The following is a 20739-nucleotide window of genomic DNA, read 5'->3' as shown; positions in this document are numbered from 1 at the left end:
AAATGCACATCATGGGGTCAGCCCCACCCTGATATAGTGGAATACACTTGGATGGTGCTAACTATCAAAGTTGCGCAAAATTTCCCGATGATGGAAGATGGGGATTATCGGTGCCATTAATAAAGTATCCTATAGCAAATTGCAAATAAGATGTGAGCTGATGCCCATATTATATTATACCCTGGTCTTGGCTGAATTTTGTATTCATTAACCGTGCCAGGATTTTCTGCCTAGTCATAATCCCCCTTCCCCCAGTACATTATCTAGGGAATAACGCAGCAAGCTCATCAGTGGTACACAATCCAGTATGTTGTATCCAGCCCAAATCTCCTGTTTATTGTGCTTTTACCTTAAAAAAATCTCTTTCCACAGCATGTAAGGCTTTGCGCCATTGACTTTGTACTGCAGATTTATTAATTTTTGCTTGATTTACAATGCTTACAGCTATACTACACCAGAACTTGCTGTTGTTAAAAAATATACAGCTGTAATATCAGTGTATCAGAATATATGGTATATAGTATACAAGAGCTAACTTTCACAGATTAGTATAGATTAATGCTATAGGTATACACTCACCGGCCACTTTATTAGGTACACCATGCTAGTAACGGGTTGGACCCCCTTTTCCCTTCAGAACTGCCTCAATTCTTCGTGGCATAGATTCAACAAGGTGCTGGAAGCATTCCTCAGAGATTTTGGTCCATATTGACATGATGGCATCACACAGTTGCCGCAGATTTGTCGGCTGCACATCCATGATGCAAATCTCCCGTTCCACCACATCCCAAAGATGCTCTATTGCATTGAGATCTGGTGACTGTGGAGGCCATTTGAGTACAGTGAACTCATTGTCATGTTCAAGAAACCAGTCTGAAATGATTCCAGCTTTATGACATGAGCATTATCCGGCTGAAAGTAGCCATCAGATGTTGGGTACATTGTGGTCATAATGGGATGGACATGGTCAGCAACAATACTCAGGTAGGCTGTGGCGTTGCAACGATGCTCAATTGGTACCAAGGGGCCCAAAGAGTGCTAAGAAAATATTCCCCACACCATGACACGACCACCACCAGCCTGAACCGTTGATACAAGGCAGGATGGATCCATGCTTTCATGTTGTTGACGCCAAATTCTGACCCTACCATCCGAATTTTCGCAGCAGAAATCGAGACTCATCAGACCAGGCAATGTTTTTCCAATCTTCTACTGTCCAATTTCGATGGGCTTGAGCAAATTGTAGCCTCAGTTTCCTGTTCTTAGCTGAAAGGAGTGGCACCCGGTGTGGTCTTCTGCTGCTGTAGCCCATCTGCCTCAAAGTTCGACGTACTGTGCGTTCAGAGATGCTCTTCTGCCTACCTTGGTTGTAACAGGTGGCGATTTGAGTCACTGTTGCCTTTCTATCAGCTCGAACCAGTCTTCCCATTCTCCTCTGACCTCTGGCATCAACAAGGCATTTCCGCCCACAGAACTGCCGCTCACTGAATGTTTTTTTTTTTTTTCTTTTTCGGACCATTCTCTGTAAACCCTAGAGATGGTTGTGTGTGAAAATCCCAGTAGAGCAGCAGTTTCTGAAATACTCAGACCAGCCCTTCTGGCACCAACAACCATGCCACGTTCAAAGGCACTCAAATCGCCTTTCTTCCCCATACTGATGCTCGGTTTGAACTGCAGGAGATTGTCTTGACCATGTCTACATGCCTAAATGCCGCCATGTGATTGGCTGATTAGAAATTAAGTGTTAACGAGCAGTTGGACAGGTGTACCTAATAAAGTGGCCGGTGAGTGTATATTATATAGGTTTATAAATGAACCTGAAGAGTCAGGAGACAAGCATTATGCCAAAAAGGATTAATTACACCCCCTAGTAGTGGCAACAGACAATTGAGGAGTGAGAACAAAATATAGTATTCAAGTCATCTGCAATTTAGAGAAAAGTTCCTCAATCTCATGCATACATTGCCTCCGCACTTGAGCACAATGGTCTGTAGCTTGGATGAGCGCCTCCTACTGGTAACAAAATGTGTAAAACAAATTGGCGATCTGTGTAGCATAATGTCTTTGCTTTGGGGCTGTTGCTAGTTGAGTAAATAGGAGTGTATTGGTCATTTTATTCACTAGAAGAAACAAAGAAGTTTGTTGAACTTTATAAACTACTTATATCAATGTCTGGTACATTTCTCTGCAGCCTGTGACAAACTGTCCTCTTCTACAATGAGTCTACAGAGGCACGTGGACTCGCCAATCAGTAAGAGGCTCTCCGCTTCCACCGCTGCAATCACACATTCCCCTGATCGAGGCAAGTGTAATGTCTCTCCCCTGTCCACCTTCCCTCGCTGCTTCACCCTTTCCTTGTATCTTCCAGCTTTCTTAAGTTTCATCACTGCATCATATCTGGATTTTTTGGGCTTTTTTCCTGGCTTGGTTTCACATTCGTCCAAGTGTCGTGCCACGGACTGATCGCTCTGCTGTGAGCTGAACTCTGTGTTTAATATTGATACATGATGCAAGGAGTTCATATTTCCTCAATACACAGCAGAGTGTCAGCTCTGCTGCATATCTGTGAAACAAGAACTCTGTGCATAATAATGATATGATGCACAGTTCAGTTCAGTGCACAGCAGAGTGATCATTCCATGGCAGCCTTAATCATGAATTTATTACTATATACACCGGGGATCCATATGAAACTGGATAATAACAGACCGCACTTTAATGAGCAATTCAGAACCTACAGTATATAGCCTTAAAATACCAGAAAAGCATGGTTGTCATATAATTTAAAGAATATCAATAAAACATGAATGAAGTGGCCAGAAATGGCACAACACACATCACGCAGTACCCTAGCCTATCCGCTGTTTGAAGGGGCTACAGTATCTCTGTGACAGCTGCTTCACAATCTTGTGACTGCCCATATATAATAATGGGACTGAATTGCAATTCCAAGTACAGCTACAATATAGTGCATAGTGAAGAGGTGCGGGCGTGTACTCTATTTTATTCTATTTTCTAAAAAGCAACGTTGATCACATAAAATAGTCCTAGAATACCCCTTATGTCTGTTTATGGGAATCCATAAGTCCTTATGTTAAAGGAATAAACATAATTAAGTCTCATTGATCAGAACCTTAGAGGGAATGTTAATAAATAAAATTTCCATATCTCTGGAAATCCGACTTTAACAAAGACTGACTGACTGACTGTAAAATAAATACCATTGATAGTGTACCCTTTCCCGCAGCTCACCTAGTGGTTCCAGTTAACATGAAAATATAATAACCTGCCTCATATTTATAGTACAATGGTTTTATTTTAACGTGGTTTGAGTTGTTATTTTGAGTATACACCCTAGATGGCGCCATGTAATAAAATACAGCAATGCTTTGACCAGCATTGCAGACTAACTCCAGTGAAGGTGGTAAAGGATCAGGGAAGTTATATAGGTTACGTATAAAACGACAAGCAATAAGCAATGTCTATATGTGAGCATGGCAGGCAATGCATTTAGAAAGGTGACTCTTTCCAAGGTCATTATATATTAAAAATCGGCAGTGAAATTGTAAAATGCATTTGAAAAATTCTTCACCCACCACAATGAACTAAAACCAAGATGAATAAGACTACTAACCCCAAGTTTACATTCTCAACAAAGAGAAATATTATCCCCTCTGATAAAACCGGGACATACTGATAAACCTAAGTGATTTACATGGAAGAACTAAATAGTCTTGACTCCTGTGATTCACTAGTATATGTAGTCCCCCATCACCCAGTAGACGCACAGTATATAAATGTAGGTTTGACTATTAATGTTAATACTACATAGGGGCTTAACTTTTTTACGACTGTAGACAATGTATGTGTTTCTGACTGTGTGATCTATAGTCCCAGACCCGTTACATTTCAGCTTGCTTTTCCCTAATGCGTTGTCACCATCCACGTGTAACTAGATATTTGCATTAGCTCCAGTGTTTGGCATGTAACATATGACCTTGAAGAGTAGAGTGGACGCGTCTTTCATTGCCGAATGTGTCGCAGTGCTTGTTATTATTTGGTGCTGTGCTGCAGACTGGAAAGAAGATTGATCGCGGGGAGCAGCGAGTGTAGGTGCCAAAACTGCAGTACATCTTTCTGGACCAATTACAAATATAAGGTGCGCTGCTGGGATATGGATAAGCAGCCGACTAAGCACGACCTTTGCTGAATAAGACGCTCATTTCTGGGGGCTAAATGCACCGCGTTTGCTAGAAATAAGCCCTCGTTCAATCTCTGGGTAGAATTAGATTTGTTTTACGTTGGAGGGTCTATGGATGATATATTTCAGACTGTGCATAAGTTTTCTCCTATATACCAATCTATTAGATCCCTGTACAGTCTGCAAGTCTTTAATAGTGACTGGAGACTCTTAGTGGAGAGCAGACCTGTCATTGTTTTATTTGTTACGGTTACTTTTCTTCTTTTTCCATTCAATTTTCATCATTTTGTTTTAACCCATTGAATTTCATGCTTTTTTTGTTTTGTTTTTTTGTTTTAACATTCATTACTTTGCTTTCATCCTGTAGCCCATCGCATGTACCTTAGTCCTATGGAAAATTTCCTTGTCACTCGATTGCTCACACCAACACATTCTTCCTTAGCCAGAAGCAGGAGTACAGCCATGCTTAACGAAACCTGTCATTCCACGTCAGGTAATGTGGGATGGAATCGGAGTATAATATATAGAAAGGTGGTTTAGCTTTAATGTTCATGATATACCATATGTATTCTTGGTATACAATCTACATGTGCAACAAATACAACATTTTTTTGTTTAGCGGTTTCACTCTCTGCCTTCCAAAAGCCATAATATTTTTATTTTCGTGTCTAAAGAGCTGTATGGGGATCATTTTCTAATGGACAAATTATACTTGGGGTTCTATTTAATATACTGTGCAATGTACTGGGGGATCTCCTTGTTTTATACAGTATATGGCTTTGTTCCAGCCTGACCCTTGCTTTTATTAGATATAGACTATTGGGAATTCTTGCAGTCGTTACCAGGCTACAAGCTTCTTGAACTGAGGAACAGCTATTCCCTTACTTTCACCTTCAATGAAAATGTAGTTAAGCTTTCAAATGTGATTATCTACTAAGATTGTGTGGCATTAGTAATCTAATAGGGGAGCTTTGGGCCCCCCTCAGACACTTGTGTGACTGATTCCTTTGCATTCCTAGTAGCTACACCTCAGGAATTCATACACCGACAAAATCACAATAACAAGTCATTTTCACTTTCCATTTCGTTCTTTAATTTGAGTTCCTGGACATGTCCTCCATTATAAATTTATTTTTGTTTTTTTTTTTCTTCTATATTTTTAGTTCAACATTGCAAAGCTCTGTTCACAATTTAGTGGGTCCCAGATTTGTAGTTCTGTATTTTTAATGAATCCAGTAATAGAAACTTGATGGAATTGAAACCAGCACCACATAAGGTGCCTTAGTATCCATGTCGAAAACTAGTCGAAAACCATGACTTGTGCTATTCTATCCACTTCTCTGTAGCAGTTCTTGTGTGTTGTTTATAATTGCTGGTGTATGGTCATATTTAGGTAAATCTGATCTGAGATAATGGGAGACATTTATCAGGGCTTCTATGCCAAAATACTCTGCAGCCTTCACCAGCGTACCACCAGCAATTTCGATTACCATCCCCTCTTTGCCAATTCCACGCAAAAAGGGCGTGGCGTGGCTGGACGGGGAGTGTTCCTGTACCACACCTGGGCACTTGTTTCAGCCAGTGAACTTTAATGAGTGAAAGATTTTATTCTGCACATATTTGTACGTCAGGTAGGATCTGGCTTAGAAATATTCATGTATATGGCGGGGCAGCCACACCATCAGGAAGCCTAAGCCTCCTGATGATCAGGCAGAACTTGTGCACCAGCGTGTGATAAAACGATTCCCAAGAATTCGTGTCTACTCTATTACCATTAATAATATTTATATAGCACAATCATATTCTGTAGCATTTACATATCACAGGGGACATGTACAAACGTTCATATGGAACAAAAGGAGAGAGGGCCCTGCTCGCAGGAGCTAACAATCTGAGGATGAAGGGGGTGACCCAAGAGGTGATTTGCCATTGCTTTACCATTGGCTTATAGGAGCGATAAAAGAATACAGCAATCTGTCTACTGTGTTCGAGAGAAGCCCTCTTGCCCCACCAAATAAATAGAGGAGCTTATTGCGATGATAGATTGAGCCCCTTTTAATTTGAACCTGTTTGTTCTCATTCCATAACACAAGAAAGGGAATCCATTCTCATTTAAAATAAATGTTATGGTCTGTTCGAACTTTACACTGTACTCAATTAACTTGAGTCTTGTTTTCAGTTTGCATCATACAATGGCAGCCTTCTCCAGATAAGAAAATAATGCAAACCACTGTTCTTAAGGTCTCTTCGTTCGGGCTGTGGGTATTGCTCCACACTTACATTTGTCCAGTTTAATCAAGACTTTTAGGCGATAGGCTAAACATCAAGGTGCATTGTGATTCATGTAAAAGTATCCAGCTTGTTACTGAATTATGTTTGTTTATTATATATTCATGCATTTCCCTTTTTCTTTCTTCCTCTATGAACTTCCTCCTATATGTTCCTCTGTTCCTTGCCTCTATACTATAACTTTTTAGTCTTCCATGTGTGTCCTCGTGTAGCCCCTGCTAGCCCTCTTAAATCTCCTTACAAATCTTCACCTGCACGGAGCACAGACAGAAGAAAGACCTTAACGTCCCCTAATGGAACAGAAGGAAGGAAATCTCCTACATCTCCAGAGGCAAAACAAGTACGTGATCCACTTCTGACCACAAACCTCTGTCTTGTTTATGCTTCAATAGCTTCTGTGAGAACCTATTCCTAATTTATTTATTTATTTTGAGAGGGAATTGAGTAATTACTCCAACGATAATTGCAAAGGTTGTACTCAACGATCAACATGTGTTTATGCCGTATTCAGCAATAGTCTGCATATACTGAGGTCAAACAGAGTAAAATGGTGCAAACTGTTGTCAACATGATGATAGACCAGAACTCTCTGCAATTTTACTTCCCACCTGTAGGTATCCTCTCGTGTAATCTCACCCATCCCATACACCTTTCAGCACATACTAGTATTGGGCTTTGAAAGATAAAACATGCCACAGGGTGCATGTTGCAGGCCAGCCCTAGGTTGGTTTGGGATACTTTCACCTATCGAGGCTTCATATTGCCCCACAAAATCCCTTTGATTATACAGCTGGTTCTGGCAGTCCCTTACATATGAAATCTTCTGAGTGTCATGGGTAGTGCATATGACCTACATGTATGGTCAGTTGTGGTCTGTGATAAGGAACCATGATGACTGTAGAGCTGCATCATCTGGGGGCCTTCGGTAGTTTTGCAGCTCCGGATGCAGATCTCCCCCCCCCCCCCCCCACGTACCATTACTGTATATCTGTTTGTTCTATTTCGTTATTCTAGCTATGTATAAGTTCAATAGGAAGCCATTTACAATAACGTTAAATTGATTATAATAGCAATAGAGGAGATAACTTTTATCTCCATGCTTAATCTCATGAACATTATAAGACTTTAAGTATTCTTATTTCAGCTATTTCTATAAACATCTTTTACTCTGTTTTTGTTTTAATATTAAAGCCAGAAAAGGTGAAAAAAGAAAAACGGTTATCCACTACTGTCCCTGCCTGCACCTTAGGAACCCCAGTTCGGAGGTCCGAGTCTCCCGCAACACTGTCCAAGAGATCATCATCTCCTGCAACTCCAAAGTATGAATAATGACGCTATGTGCATGTGCTGCATTTGATCCAAAGACCGATCTGTACCTTCTTTTTCTTTAATTTTCTTAAATGAACTATTTGATTAGATCTTCTAAGATGTAAAAAAAAAATGGACAGGTCCGTATCCATTTACACTTTTCCTTTGGTAAATGCTTGAACCCCGCCCCCTTCCTCCCAAATTCAGATCTTTTGGTGTGTTAGTTAATAGCAGCAGGACTGTGAAAAGTACCTTTTATATTCCCGTAATAAAGCTGTACTTGAGAACTTGGAAAGCTCTGGTGCATTGATGTGCGATATCTCTTCACTGAGCACAGCCCCTCCCCCTGCTATGAGTCGCTGCTGTAGTAGGAATCTGTTTTCAATCCTGCAGCAGTTACTCGGAGTGAGGGGTTGTGCTGCGTTTCATCTACAATCTGGGGATATAAATGCATTTCTGCATTTCTCAGTCCTGCTGCTCCTAACGCACACGTACAGTGATTTCCAGTTCTGCTACCTATCATCCCCTTAACTTTGGATTCTCTGTGGCTTTACCATGGCTCTCGGCTTTTTGTACTGTGATGTGTACAGAGTTCTTGGTTTGTATACACTGGGGTAGATATAGAAATCTGTTTAAGGCTACATTCACACAGGCGTATGACTTCTCCAGTCCCGTATTTACAGGCCGTATATACGTGACGTTTTTCATCCGTATGCAGCACGTATGTGACCCATATTTTATACGTGCCCATAGACTTCTAGGGCATATGGAACTGAAATACGGGAGAAAATAGGACAAGCTCTATATTTTTATACGGCTAGTATACGGTACAGTACGCTCCAGTGTCAAAAACAGCAATATAGGGCTAAATTCACACTGCCGTGAGCCCGCCGCACTGTAGCACGGCGGGCACACGGCAGCGCAGCTCACCCCCGCCCCTCTCCATAGCGATCTATGGCCGCGGCGCCGTAATACGGGAAAAGATAGGACATGTGCTGCACCGTACCGCTCCCCTAGGGCGCTGCGAGCCCATAGAAGTGTATGGGGGACGTCTATCGGTCGCATATACGTCCCCCATACTGTAGTGTGAATGTAGCCTAAATGTTTAGACGTATTGTCCATTGAAATGAATGTGGCCGTATGTAACCCGTAAAAAAACGGTACGGATACGGACGTTTTCATACGTCCGTGTGAATGTAGCCTAACACAGAAAAATGTTGGCATCAAAAAGTCTAAAGCACCTTCAAGGTTATTAAAAGATTTTTAAACAATTTTCCAGCCTTTAGACACCTGAGAACTCTGACTTCAATCTCACATTTTATTTTGTAGATCACTTTCAAAAACTTATTCCCAGTCCCCGGCTAGGAGCAGCAAGCAAAACCCAGCATCACCTGCCAAGTATAAATCTAGTCCCAGTCAGGATACACCAAAAAAGAAGACTGAGAAACATCAGACAACTCCTAAAACAGAAGAACCTCCAGTGGAGTCTAAGACTGAACCTGCTAAACCTGACAAAACTGCTTCCCCGGGAGAGAAGAAAGAAGCAAATGAAAGTCAGTATTTAACGCCTAACAAGTTACGGACAGTGTATCTTTATGTTTAAAATCCTATGGGTACAGTTTTATAACCCTCTTCCATGAGCCTGTTCTGAGCAGGGAATAGAGATGGTTGAGGGCTCGGTAGGGCTCACAGCTAGTTGTATGTAAGTAGGTGCATGTTCATTAGCGTTTGTATTAAGGTGGATTTAATTATTTGTGAGCTGGCTCAGCATGTGGTCCCAATATAGTTTACTTAATTGCCTTGTATCATGTTAGCAAGAACTTTTCTTGGCAATTTCAGACACTCCCATACTATTAAATGGAGCAGCAGGACACTTGCTCGTCCTGCTGCTCCTCCCACTAGTGATAACGTTCCCTTTTCTCTGGATTGTTGAGGTCCGGCAGTGGACCCTCACCAATCAACTTGTTGTTCTCTATCCTATGGATTGATTATTACTAGCTAACTTGTTATGCACAGAAGATTACTTCATGATACAGGACTTTTAAAGGGGTTATATGTCTGTCACTCTTGAACCCACTGTATAAGTCAGAACTTCTGCTCTTTAACACTAGACAACATTATTATTGTGAATATTCTATTCCTGCCCAAGGTTTCGGTAAGATGATGGCAGGTACAACTGACGCAGATGAGGCAGTAAAAATCCTAGCGGAGAAAAGACGTCAGGCCCGCCTACTGAAAGAGCAGGAAGATCAGGAGAAACGTGAACTCGAGGAAATAGAAAGGTATCTCAGTGGTTACCTTATGAGCTCTGTTTATGTTAATGGTGCATGCTCTAATACAAGAGGCTAGTTGTGGATAACAGAAACTTGTATTTTGAATTTTCATGATTTTCAATGTATGTATGATATTTTGTCATTGGTGGAGAAAAAAAAAATCTATATTCACAGGGATCAATATTTTGTGTCATATCCGACATCTGCACAATATTTGCCATCTACGGCATTCTTTTTTTTTTTTTTTTTTTTTATCTTCATCTCAAAACTCTCAACTCCATTTGGAATCCCCTCCCTCTTCATCCCTGTGCTTCATGAAAGCATGTTTCCTCTTCTAAATGTATTTGTCTCACATGTGTATGTGTATGTACAGGCAAAAGAGGGAGGAGGAAAAAAGGAAAGCAGAAGAAGAGAAGCGGCGTTTGGCAGAAGAAGCACGACTTCTGGCTGAGAGGAAAAAACAAGAGGAGGAGGAAGCCAGAAGGAAATCCGAGGAAGAGGCAAAGACGAGAGCAGAAGAGGAATGCCTGCGGAAAGAAGTGCAAGAAAAGGAATTGCAGGCTTACTTGGAAAAACAGGTTAATGAGCGAGAAACCCATAAAAATAGCATTGATGTAAATCTGTCATGAGTTTTGACCATAACAAACTGAAGACATTGTTGTGTAGAGGCCCTTATGTAATCATAACTTTGTGTGTGTAGTAAGTAGCAGAAGGATTGTGAAAAGTGAGGCAGGTCTTACAGCCTGAAGAGCTTTCTGCTTTTTGTAATGAACGGTTTCACAGTCATTCCCCCTCTGCTTTGAGTGACTGCTGTATTTAGCCAATCAAAATCCTAATATAGAGCATACTCCTAGTCCAGAGAGCAAAACGCTTTTCAGGCATAAAGGGGTATTCTCGTCTGGGCATTCACATTCAGTTTCACTAATTTTCCATATATAAACATTTCTTCAATTGGATGTTATTAACAAAAAATGTTCCTGTGTGAAGATAATTTCCCATAAACATAGCCATGTTGTCCCTTAGAAACGAGATAGCTTCCTCGGTTACGACCACCTCACACTCTGGCAGCGGTGGCTAGAGATTTGCTATTGAGCCCTGCCTGACCTCCTGGATTCAGCGATCATTACCACAGGACGGCTGTGGGACCTGCAGTAACTCCGGGACATTTCATATACAAAAACTTTTTGTTTATTTTGCAATGCCTCCAGCAGAGGTGGCCGTATCCGAGGAAGCTATCTCGTTTCTGAGGGACAACATGGCTACATTTATGAGAAATTATCTTTACACAGGAACATTTTTTTTAATAACCTCTAATTGAAGAAATGTTTATATATGGCAGATTTATCAAACTGAATGTGAATGCCCAGACGAGAATACCCCTTTAAAGACCCACCTAGAGTCCTTGCAGGAGTCACAAGGTCGCTTTAGAACTTCACTTTTCACAGTCCTGTCACTACTTACAGCATACACATGGGTATGGCTACGCAGCTCTACATGGCCACCAACAAACATTGTTTGCAACTTCATATGGTCAAATCTACTAACTTTCCCTTTAAAAGCTTAAAAATCACCCAAGACTCCCACACATAATCACAATTCTGTGTCTGTATATCAAGAAAGTATTGAATTCCTAGATCACTTGGAAGAGGGTGAAGATTTTATAGCCTGGCCTCTATTTCATGTTAAAGGTAATGGTTTTTATAGAGTAACACAAGTTACAACGCTGTTTCTCTGTTACATTCACTAATGCACCACATTAGAAGGAAGAGGCTGAACTGAAGGCAAAAGAAGCAGCAGAAGCCATGAGGATAGAGAGGGAACAAATCATACAGCAGATTGAGCAGGAACGTCTGGAGCGAAAAAAGGTATATTTTATCTTCTGTATTTTAGAGATCTTACAATGTCTGTTTGTATGTGACCTTGTTGGGTCTCACATTCACCTAAAATAAATGGCCAACATTCTGTTTGTAGGTCAAAAATTCCAGAATGATTTCCCATTATAGATTCACGTATATTTAGTAGTTCACAGTGTGGAAAAATTAACAAGTTCACTTGTTCTGTCCCCAGAGGATTGATGAAATCATGAAAAGAACGAGGAAGAGTGAGGTCATAGAACCCAAGGTATGTGTCTCCGAATATTAATTTCAAAAGCAGCTTAATACCATCTCATTGCTGTACCACATACAATTGTATGCTTCCAACACTGCAAAATTCCATTTCTATCAATTTCCAACCTGACTGTACTACTACAGTGCACAAATCAAGGTCCATAAAGGAGTATAACCACTGCCTTATGGACCTAGCTTTGTGCACTGTAGTACAGCTTGGTGTGGAAGAAGTTGGCTGGCCATATTTTCCTCTAACTACCAATGTGTGTGATGTCATGGGCATGACTACAATATGCATTTCCCCTACATAGACATGTAAATTCTGTATATTCCAATTATTTTACAATTTTAAACAACTCTAATGCTATGCATGATTTTATAGGATGATCCCCAGTTTAGAGTACATTTGGAAGTTTTTTCCCTTGGCACTCTCTACTATTAGTTTTGGCTTTCAATATATTAATAAGGATTTCTAGATTGTATCTGGCCCCACCCTCCTTAAACTAGAGGTCCCGATTAAAGGGGCTGTCCATGTACAGCATATATTTGATATTGTCTGTGAAAAATTACACAATTTTATGCATCAGTTCCTTCTTGTTTTCTAGATCTCTGCTTGCTGTCATTCAGCAGGAAGCTTCGTTTTTTACTTCCTATTGATAGAAACTGTCCCCTGGTTATGTGATGTCACACAGGTGCATCGGACAGTTCAAATCCTTCCCTTTCCTTAAAACACATTTACAGATATACAAACGAAATCTTAAATGTGTTTTTAAAAATGGTTTTCTTTGAGGCAAATATTTTTAATAACTGGATGCTTTTTTACCTTTTGCGATTCTTTAAAAAAAATGTAATACAAAGTGATGTAAAAGTAGTACAGGTCTTAAGATGGTTGTGAAGAAAACATAAACTGGTCCTTCAAAAAAAAATAATCACACCTTACACCACTCTGTATGATGAATTAAATAAACGATGTAGATGATGTAATTTGGACCACAGTATCTGCTTTTTTCTTTGATTTGGATTTATTACAATTAATCAGTAAATTGGCTTTTTGGAAGATGAGGAGTAAAAATCAGAAAAACAAAAATGTTAAATGACTGGTGTGATGTAGACCATGTTTGGTGCAGTGCTTGTACTTTGCATGGTGCAGTCACACGTGACATTGAATGCATGTGTTCAATGTCACATGTGACTGCACCTTTTATAATCCTAATTTTAAATGGCAATCCTTTTGTCTGTGGTCATTACGTATGGACAGGTTTTACTTTTTCTGAAACTGTTTACTGATTCTAATACATGGCCTATCATTATTTTACAGAAGGAAGAGCTTTCTTTAAAAAGTGAAAGTATAGAAAAGGATGAAAAACAAGGTAAGACGACGCTTTTGTATGAGGCCATCCCACTCCATTAACTACAAGTAACTAATAACACCGCAGACTCCTGCTGTCAGGGGATCATTCGGACTGTGAACATCTGCAAAAAACATGGACCTGTGATGTACATGTGCAGTTCTTCTTGCATCTGCATCCATTTTTTTCACGTCCATATGTTATCTCGTTTTAAAAAAAAAAACAACTGATGGGCGGTCTCATTAATTCCACCCATAGTAAGGTTATGTGGTGTGGGGTTTTTTTTTTTTTGTCAGTGCCATAACCCATGCAATCTGTACAGTAGTGTCTCCACCATGTTTTTGTATTCCTTTTTGACCGATGTGAGGACTATTTCTCTGAGAAAAGTTAAACGGCAAATGAGCATCTTTGGGTCGTATTTACCTGAGGGTGTCCCATAATGTACAGAAACTGAAAAGGTTTAATAATTATTACCTTCTAACATTGGTTGATACAGGGTTTTTGGTAAAAATTGACTATTTGACCTTTGTATTTCTCAATGTTATTATCATCTAGGTCATCTCAATGGATTTTCAGGACATGAAGAAATTAAAGCACCAACTGTTACAATTATTGAAACAAAGCCTCAGGACCTGTTCCCAAGTGGACTGAAGACAAATCTGGGCACCATTCATCTTGATGTCCTGGAAGTGAAAAGTAACAGCTTGGATGACTCCACTGATGAGGTTCAGTCAATGGAAGTGAGGTACGCAAAGCCTTGTCTTATATTGTTACAATAGCAATTAAAGGAAACCTACCATGAAGCCAACATACCTTGACAATGCTGTGGCTACACTGATGCAGCATCATATCTTGGTTAATCCCTGTGCTGAGTGGTTTTGCTGATAAAACCGATATAACATTATGATAATGATGCTATATGGCTTCTATGTCTGCTCTGACGCTTGCTTTCCCGCTTCTCATAGCAGAGACTTTCTCTCTGATTGCATCATCATCTCCTGCATTTCTCTTCCTGACAGACAGAATAATCAATTGCTGCACCATCCACCAGCTGCTGTGTATGAGTCATTCAGCTCAGGTTGCTTAGTGCTTGACTAGTAATGCTTAGTCATGCATTACTTTCAGCCATTTGTAATTCCAAGCTCCATAAGGGTGATGGCACACATGGCGTTTTTGGGCAGTTTTTAGTTGTGCGTTTTCAGATCGTTTTAATTAAGATAATTGGTAAAACCTGTCAAAAATGCATGCATTTTTTACGATCTGAAAATGCACAACTAAAAACAGCCCAAAAACGGCCTAAAAGTCTGTCCCAGCTTTCCCAAGGTCCTGAATGGTATAATTGTTTTTTCAGCAAAACCACTCAGCACAGGGATTAACCAAGATATATGATCCTGCATCAGTGTAGCAACACCATTCTCAAGGTATGTTTTTTTTTTTTTTTTTTTTTTTTTAATCGCTTTATTGGCACATAAATGAATCTGTGCAATATCACAACACAAGGAGCATTAGCTGAGGTACATCAGATATAACAACTTATCTGGGCATCCGCAGTGTTTGTAAACTATATTCTCGTAAGGCATAGTCAGATTAACTAGTTTCTTCCACTGAGAGACAGTAGGAGAGCGACCAGCCATCCAGCGTATGGCAATGGTCTTATGGGCCAAAAACGGAGATTCCTTCAAGAAAATAGCTTCATAATGGGACCAGTCATCCTCCCGGGTAATTCCGGCAAAGGGCCGGCGAGGTAGGGACCGGTTTATTCCGGATATCAGACAGCAGAGAAACTACTTCTCTCCAGAATCCGGCTATGTAATTGTAAGCCCATATTAGGTGGACGAAATCTGCCCTGTCCACATGACATCTGTGGCATCTAGAGTTCTGCAATCTATGCATATGAAACAGTCTGACTAGCATTGATGGATGATGAACAACTGAATTAGTTTATTATTGGCTGCCGGTGATACCAAGATGTGAGACTCCTGGGCCGCCCCCCAGTCTTCATCCGATAGTAAAGGAATGAGAGCCTCCCATCGGGCACTGACTGGCAGAGGGGGACCCTACAACTGCTCAGAGAGGAGGTGGGTATAGACAACAGATGCCAAGCCTCTGGGACCCTGAGAGCGTAGAATTCCAATCAGTGGGAATGAGGAGAAAGCAGTCTGTCGGAGGGAACTGAGCCAGAAAAGCATGCCTCAGCTGTAGGCAACGAAAGACTTCCCTATCTGGAACATCAAAAGAATATCTAATCGCCTCCACAGAGAGAGCCTCCCCATCCTCCCCAAGAAGTTGAGTAATGTTCACTAGTCCCTTGGCAGTCCAGTATGAGCCATCTTGCAACCCTGGGTGGGACCAGAGGGGAACATGAACAAGGGTGCCCAGTGAAGCAGATAATGCTAGCACATCCATCCACCACCCAACATGGTCATCGCTTTCTCAGATAATCCTAGCACATCCATCCACCATCCAATGATACCACATTGACCACTCAACAAGGTCACCAGCATTTTTTAACCCATGCATCCCCATACACTCCATCAAACAGATATCTATATTTACATGTCCTATTATTATACAACAGCATTTATTTTCAAGAACATACTAATACTAATAAAATACTTATATTCTATGGTAATGGAAATGTATATTTTTCTCCACAGTCCTGTTTCCAAGGAAGAACTTATATCCATCCAAGAGTTTTCACCATTGAATGACCACATGCCTGGCATGTCATTGGATCAAAATGGGACTAGTAATTCCAAAGCTTTAGAGGACCTGCTGGACTTCACTGGCCAAGCCACTTATTCCAAGATGGCCAGTGAAGGCATACATATTGATGACTGTAATAGAAATCTTATTGATGGATTTAGCAGTCCAGGTCAAGAACCTAAACTAAATACTATCTGCTGATTTGCACATACTACTATGGGTGAGTTAAAAAATATTTATGAATACGTTACAAATCATTAACCAATGTAATTTTTAATTCATTTCAGACAGGACCTGGCTACATTAGTACAGGCTTTTTATATTGATCTATATATCTTTATGTAAAATGAGTGTAAGAACAAAAATACAAGTTCTATGGGTGAAACTGCTAGGTAAACATGTAAAAATGTCTGACCTTGAATTAAATAAACTACGGTACAAGAAATTAAGACTACATTTGGTTTGACCACCTGCAAATTTAACCTCTACAGGATGATATGGTGAAGTGTCCTGTATTTTTTGGTTGCATATACTGGGCTGATTGAGCAGTTTACGAAACGCCAGTCTCTGAAATAAATTAGGACACACAGTGCTGATTCTGTCCTCTAGCCGCCTCATGGTGTTTTGCCACAGCAGCACCCTGGTCACTTACTTTGAAGGTGAACCGTAGCAATTTTTTTTTAAGGGACTAGCCACTCTTTCCTGTACAGCCGGAAGGGCTTTGTTCCAGGGAAAAGAGGCCATGAAACAGAATCTCGCCACTAAAAGTGGCGATCCTTTCACCACTTCAAATGTGTGGTGATGAACGAAACACAATGTAAAGACTGCTGCACCGATTCAGGGGCTCTATGGATTTTCTTTCTAGTCTCCCCAGTTCCTGAGATATCAGTCCCAGTATCTGGGGGATGAGAGGGGGTTGTAGAGCAGAGGAGGGGGATTATAATGGTCAGGTACTGGAACTGAAATCTCAGCAACTATGGAGACTAGAAAGAAAAGTGCCCCTGAATCTGTGAAGCAGGCCCTACATTGTGGCACGTTTATCACCACATGTGTGCAACCATGAAAGGTACAACACCTGTTCTCAAAAGCTAATAAAAATGGAACAGGAACCAGGCAAATCCATTCTCCATGTTGTGGCTGAACAGTGTTGTCTGATCTGGGTGTGCTGGGTAGCTCTGCAGTAATTATCAAGCATTCAGTTTATAGAGAGTCTCTTGCTTTTTCAGAGGTTTTGTTCTATACCTAATATAGATTAACACGCATGCAGTATAAAAGAAATCGCCAAACTTTTTTAGTTTTATAACACCAATAGAAAAAGGAGATGAGCATAAATTGTAATAAAAATGCAAAAATTTATTGAAGTCATTTTTTTAAAAATAGAACATAACAAAAGGGTAGTGTAGTTTTAGGTGCTGGAAAGCGAGCACACAATGGCTGACAAGGAAGTAGACAAATTTAAAGTGCTTAGTGCATAGCCAAAAGGTGCTAATTACATCACAGAAGCAGGTAATGTAGAAAAATATCACAATGCATAAACAAGGAGCGCACAGAGGGAAGTAATGACCTGTACCTGACCTGGTGGGTTTAGAGTATGAGGGCGCTGAGGAGAGGATGCTGCCCAGCACCTCCCTGACACGTGTTTCGTCCGGCAGGACTTTGTCAAGGGGTGGTGCTGGGAGGAGGCTGGAAGGTTTAAATGCTGGTTCGTGTCTCCGCCCATGCCGCCGAGCATGCTCCGCTGAGACTCGGCTCCACACGTCGCTCTCATTCAGGTGTGTAATTAGTTTGTCTCTTCTGATTGGCCGGCCAACAGCATTTAAACCTTCCAGCCTCCTCCCAGCACCACCCCTTGACAAAGTCCTGCCGGACGAAACACGTGTCAGGGAGGTGCTGGGCAGCATCCTCTCCTCAGCGCCCTCATACTCTAAACCCACCAGGTCAGGTACAGGTCATTACTTCCCTCTGTGCGCTCCTTGTTTATGCATTGTGATATTTTTCTACATTACCTGCTTCTGTGATGTAATTAGCACCTTTTGGCTATGCACTAAGCACTTTAAATTTGTCTACTTCCTTGTCAGCCATTGTGTGCTCGCTTTCCAGCACCTAAAACTACACTACCCTTTTGTTATGTTCTATTTTTTAAAAAATGACTTCAATAAATTTTTGCATTTTTATTACAATTTATGCTCATCTCCTTTTTCTATTGGTGTTGTCTGACTTTTGAGCATCTTTTCAATATTTGTGTCCTCCTTGCATTGCATTGCGCATGTTTATGTATATGTAAATGGTCCATTAGTATTTATAGGTTTTGTGTTTTTTAGTTTTATAGTTCAAGATTTTTTTTTTATTTTTTTTTTTGTCTTTCTACAGATATTGCAAAGTAACTCGCCAAGAAACGCGCTTTGGGTCAATGAACACTGCAGGCAGTTCAACATCAAGAGCCAAATACTGGATTTTATTATATCCTACCCTGCAATTATTTATCTATACTGTTTTCAGAGAAGTGTTGGCCAAAAATAAGCTACAGCAGCTGTAATGGTTTTATGTTAAGAAACATCTGAGCTTCCTAGTTAATGGAATTTAGGCTTTGGTATGAGAATGGGTCACTAGTTGTACGATTGATTTTCTCCTGTTCCTGGTCTGTCTGTACTTTTGGGTTTTATTGCAGGAAGCATAATTTTTTTTTAAGGTTTTTTTTATAAGCATTTTACAGCTGGAAACTAGACACACAATGGAATACATGCATTTCCATAATTGTGGAACATATCAAAGCTCACACTACAGAACATTGTGAAAATAATAGGTTAACATACACTACATTGTCAGATAATGAGTTTGGTACTAGACAGACATCACCCATCACATCGACCTGTAAAGAAGACTATAGTTTGGGAAATCTACACCCGCTCTTGAATAGTGGTTATTTCCCTAACTTTTGATAACTTAGTATTGAAATCGAAGGCAACTGTTTCTCAAATATAACAGAGCTTTAGATTTCACTTGAAGAAAGGTTGACCACCATAGGTTTCTAAAAAAATCTCTAAAGTCCATTGGTATTATGGGAGGCTTGTACCAAATCCTGTTATTTCTCCTTGGATATGGATTGAAAGCTCAGTTATCTTCTATAATGGAAACCGCTTCACATAGGGTAACTGTATGCCCTGTTTAGACAGCATTTAACTTCCCATATACTGAATGTCCCACCAATTACCATGTGGGTCTGGGTGTTCCATTCTAAATACGCAGAATTAAAGACTCGTACAGTTCTCCTCATTTGAAGGAAACCCTACTCTTGAAGTTACTAAATTTAACTTCACATGCGACTATAGACATTTTCTGGAAAGTCATGGTATTATTAATGTTGTACAACAACCACAACTCGACGTTGAAAAATTGTAAATTATAAAAATTGGTCCAGAATCTAGTCTGAATTCCAATAATTTTTTTTTGTACAATTCAAACACAGAATTCTAGGTTTTAATTTTATTTTACTAATGTATTTATGTAGTTAGCATTGCCTATTTCATATGCAAATAAATGATAATGAGCTACTGAATCCTAGTGACAGATCTGTAACAGCCTTTCTATCCTGTGTCACTAATAAGAAGCTCATTTTGTTGGTCGAAATGACGCCTATTGATTTGGTTGTAAATACTGTTATTTGAGGAATAGCGGCGGCACAGTTTGACTGGTTAAGCGCTACTATGTAAGGACCGGTTTACTGAGCAGCGCATTACAGATACTAATGTTACTGCCCAGATTTATGTATAAAACTAACGAGAATGTAACCTGTATAAAGATGAAGTGCCATACATTGTAAATGTAATGTTTTCTGTATGTGGACAACTTCATTGTTACTAGGTTGTACATATTATTTTAGGATTTGTTTAAATAGACACAGTACATGAAAAAGTGATGGGGAAATTCCTTGAAGTGTTCAAGATAAGTGGGATGTGTGTTGAAGCTAAGGAAAAACAAACATTAGTACATGCAACAAAGCAGCTAGCAGTTATGACTATTGCCACTTGGCCCATATAGTCTTGGGATTGCCATTTTCTTGGGTCGCTGAGACCACAGAGGGCGCCGCTAATGCGTATAGACAATTTCCATGGTGAATAAGCAATAAGGATAAATGGATTATGAACAATGATGGATTTGATTTTGTTTCCTCTATCAAACATAAGAACATCAGGATGATCATACTACAAGTCACTCACTGATCTGTAGTAGAGAACATGACTGGTGTCTCCGTATAGCAACACACATCGCCCTGTTATATCCTTGCTGTTGGTATCGATCTTGCTGAATAAAAATGTGCAATAAAGCTTTAGCATGTTTCTGTGACTTGGCGTCAATCCTAAACACGTGATGGTTATATGTGTTATATTGTACTTTACAAATGTCCATTGAGATGTGATATTTTATTACAGATTGTAGATTCATAATTGGCATGACATGTATAGCATGTATAGATCAAAGTGAAATACAATTTTGTTTTGAAACCA

The 20739-nt window shown here is 40.1% G+C and overlaps 1 protein-coding gene across 8 annotated transcripts in view; it reads left to right on the top strand.

The window, feature by feature from the left end:
* Positions 1-20739, top strand: part of MAP7D2 (MAP7 domain containing 2) — a 79008-nt gene extending 58269 nt beyond the window's left edge. For 4 of the 8 annotated variants that reach the window (XM_072137962.1, XM_072137966.1, XM_072137961.1 and 1 more), the window contains 13 exons: positions 2192-2302; positions 4569-4694; positions 6679-6830; positions 7682-7809; positions 9128-9351; positions 9948-10080; positions 10445-10649; positions 11832-11936; positions 12139-12192; positions 13498-13549; positions 14084-14273; positions 16186-16454; positions 18605-20739. In XM_072137962.1, coding sequence (XP_071994063.1) covers positions 2192-2302; positions 4569-4694; positions 6679-6830; positions 7682-7809; positions 9128-9351; positions 9948-10080; positions 10445-10649; positions 11832-11936; positions 12139-12192; positions 13498-13549; positions 14084-14273; positions 16186-16435 — 1730 coding nt within the window. In that variant the 3' untranslated portion in view covers positions 16436-16454; positions 18605-20739. The remainder of the gene's footprint in view (positions 1-2191; positions 2303-4568; positions 4695-6678; positions 6831-7681; positions 7810-9127; positions 9352-9947; positions 10081-10444; positions 10650-11831; positions 11937-12138; positions 12193-13497; positions 13550-14083; positions 14274-16185; positions 16455-18604) is intronic. The other 4 variants (XM_072137968.1, XM_072137964.1, XM_072137967.1 and 1 more) reach the window with 2 other exon arrangements.

This window comes from Engystomops pustulosus, chromosome 2, assembly GCF_040894005.1.
Source record: "Engystomops pustulosus chromosome 2, aEngPut4.maternal, whole genome shotgun sequence".
Taxonomy (NCBI): domain Eukaryota; kingdom Metazoa; phylum Chordata; class Amphibia; order Anura; family Leptodactylidae; genus Engystomops; species Engystomops pustulosus.
Note: the sequence above shows the minus strand (reverse complement) of the source record. Positions and strands in the feature narration are given on the sequence as shown.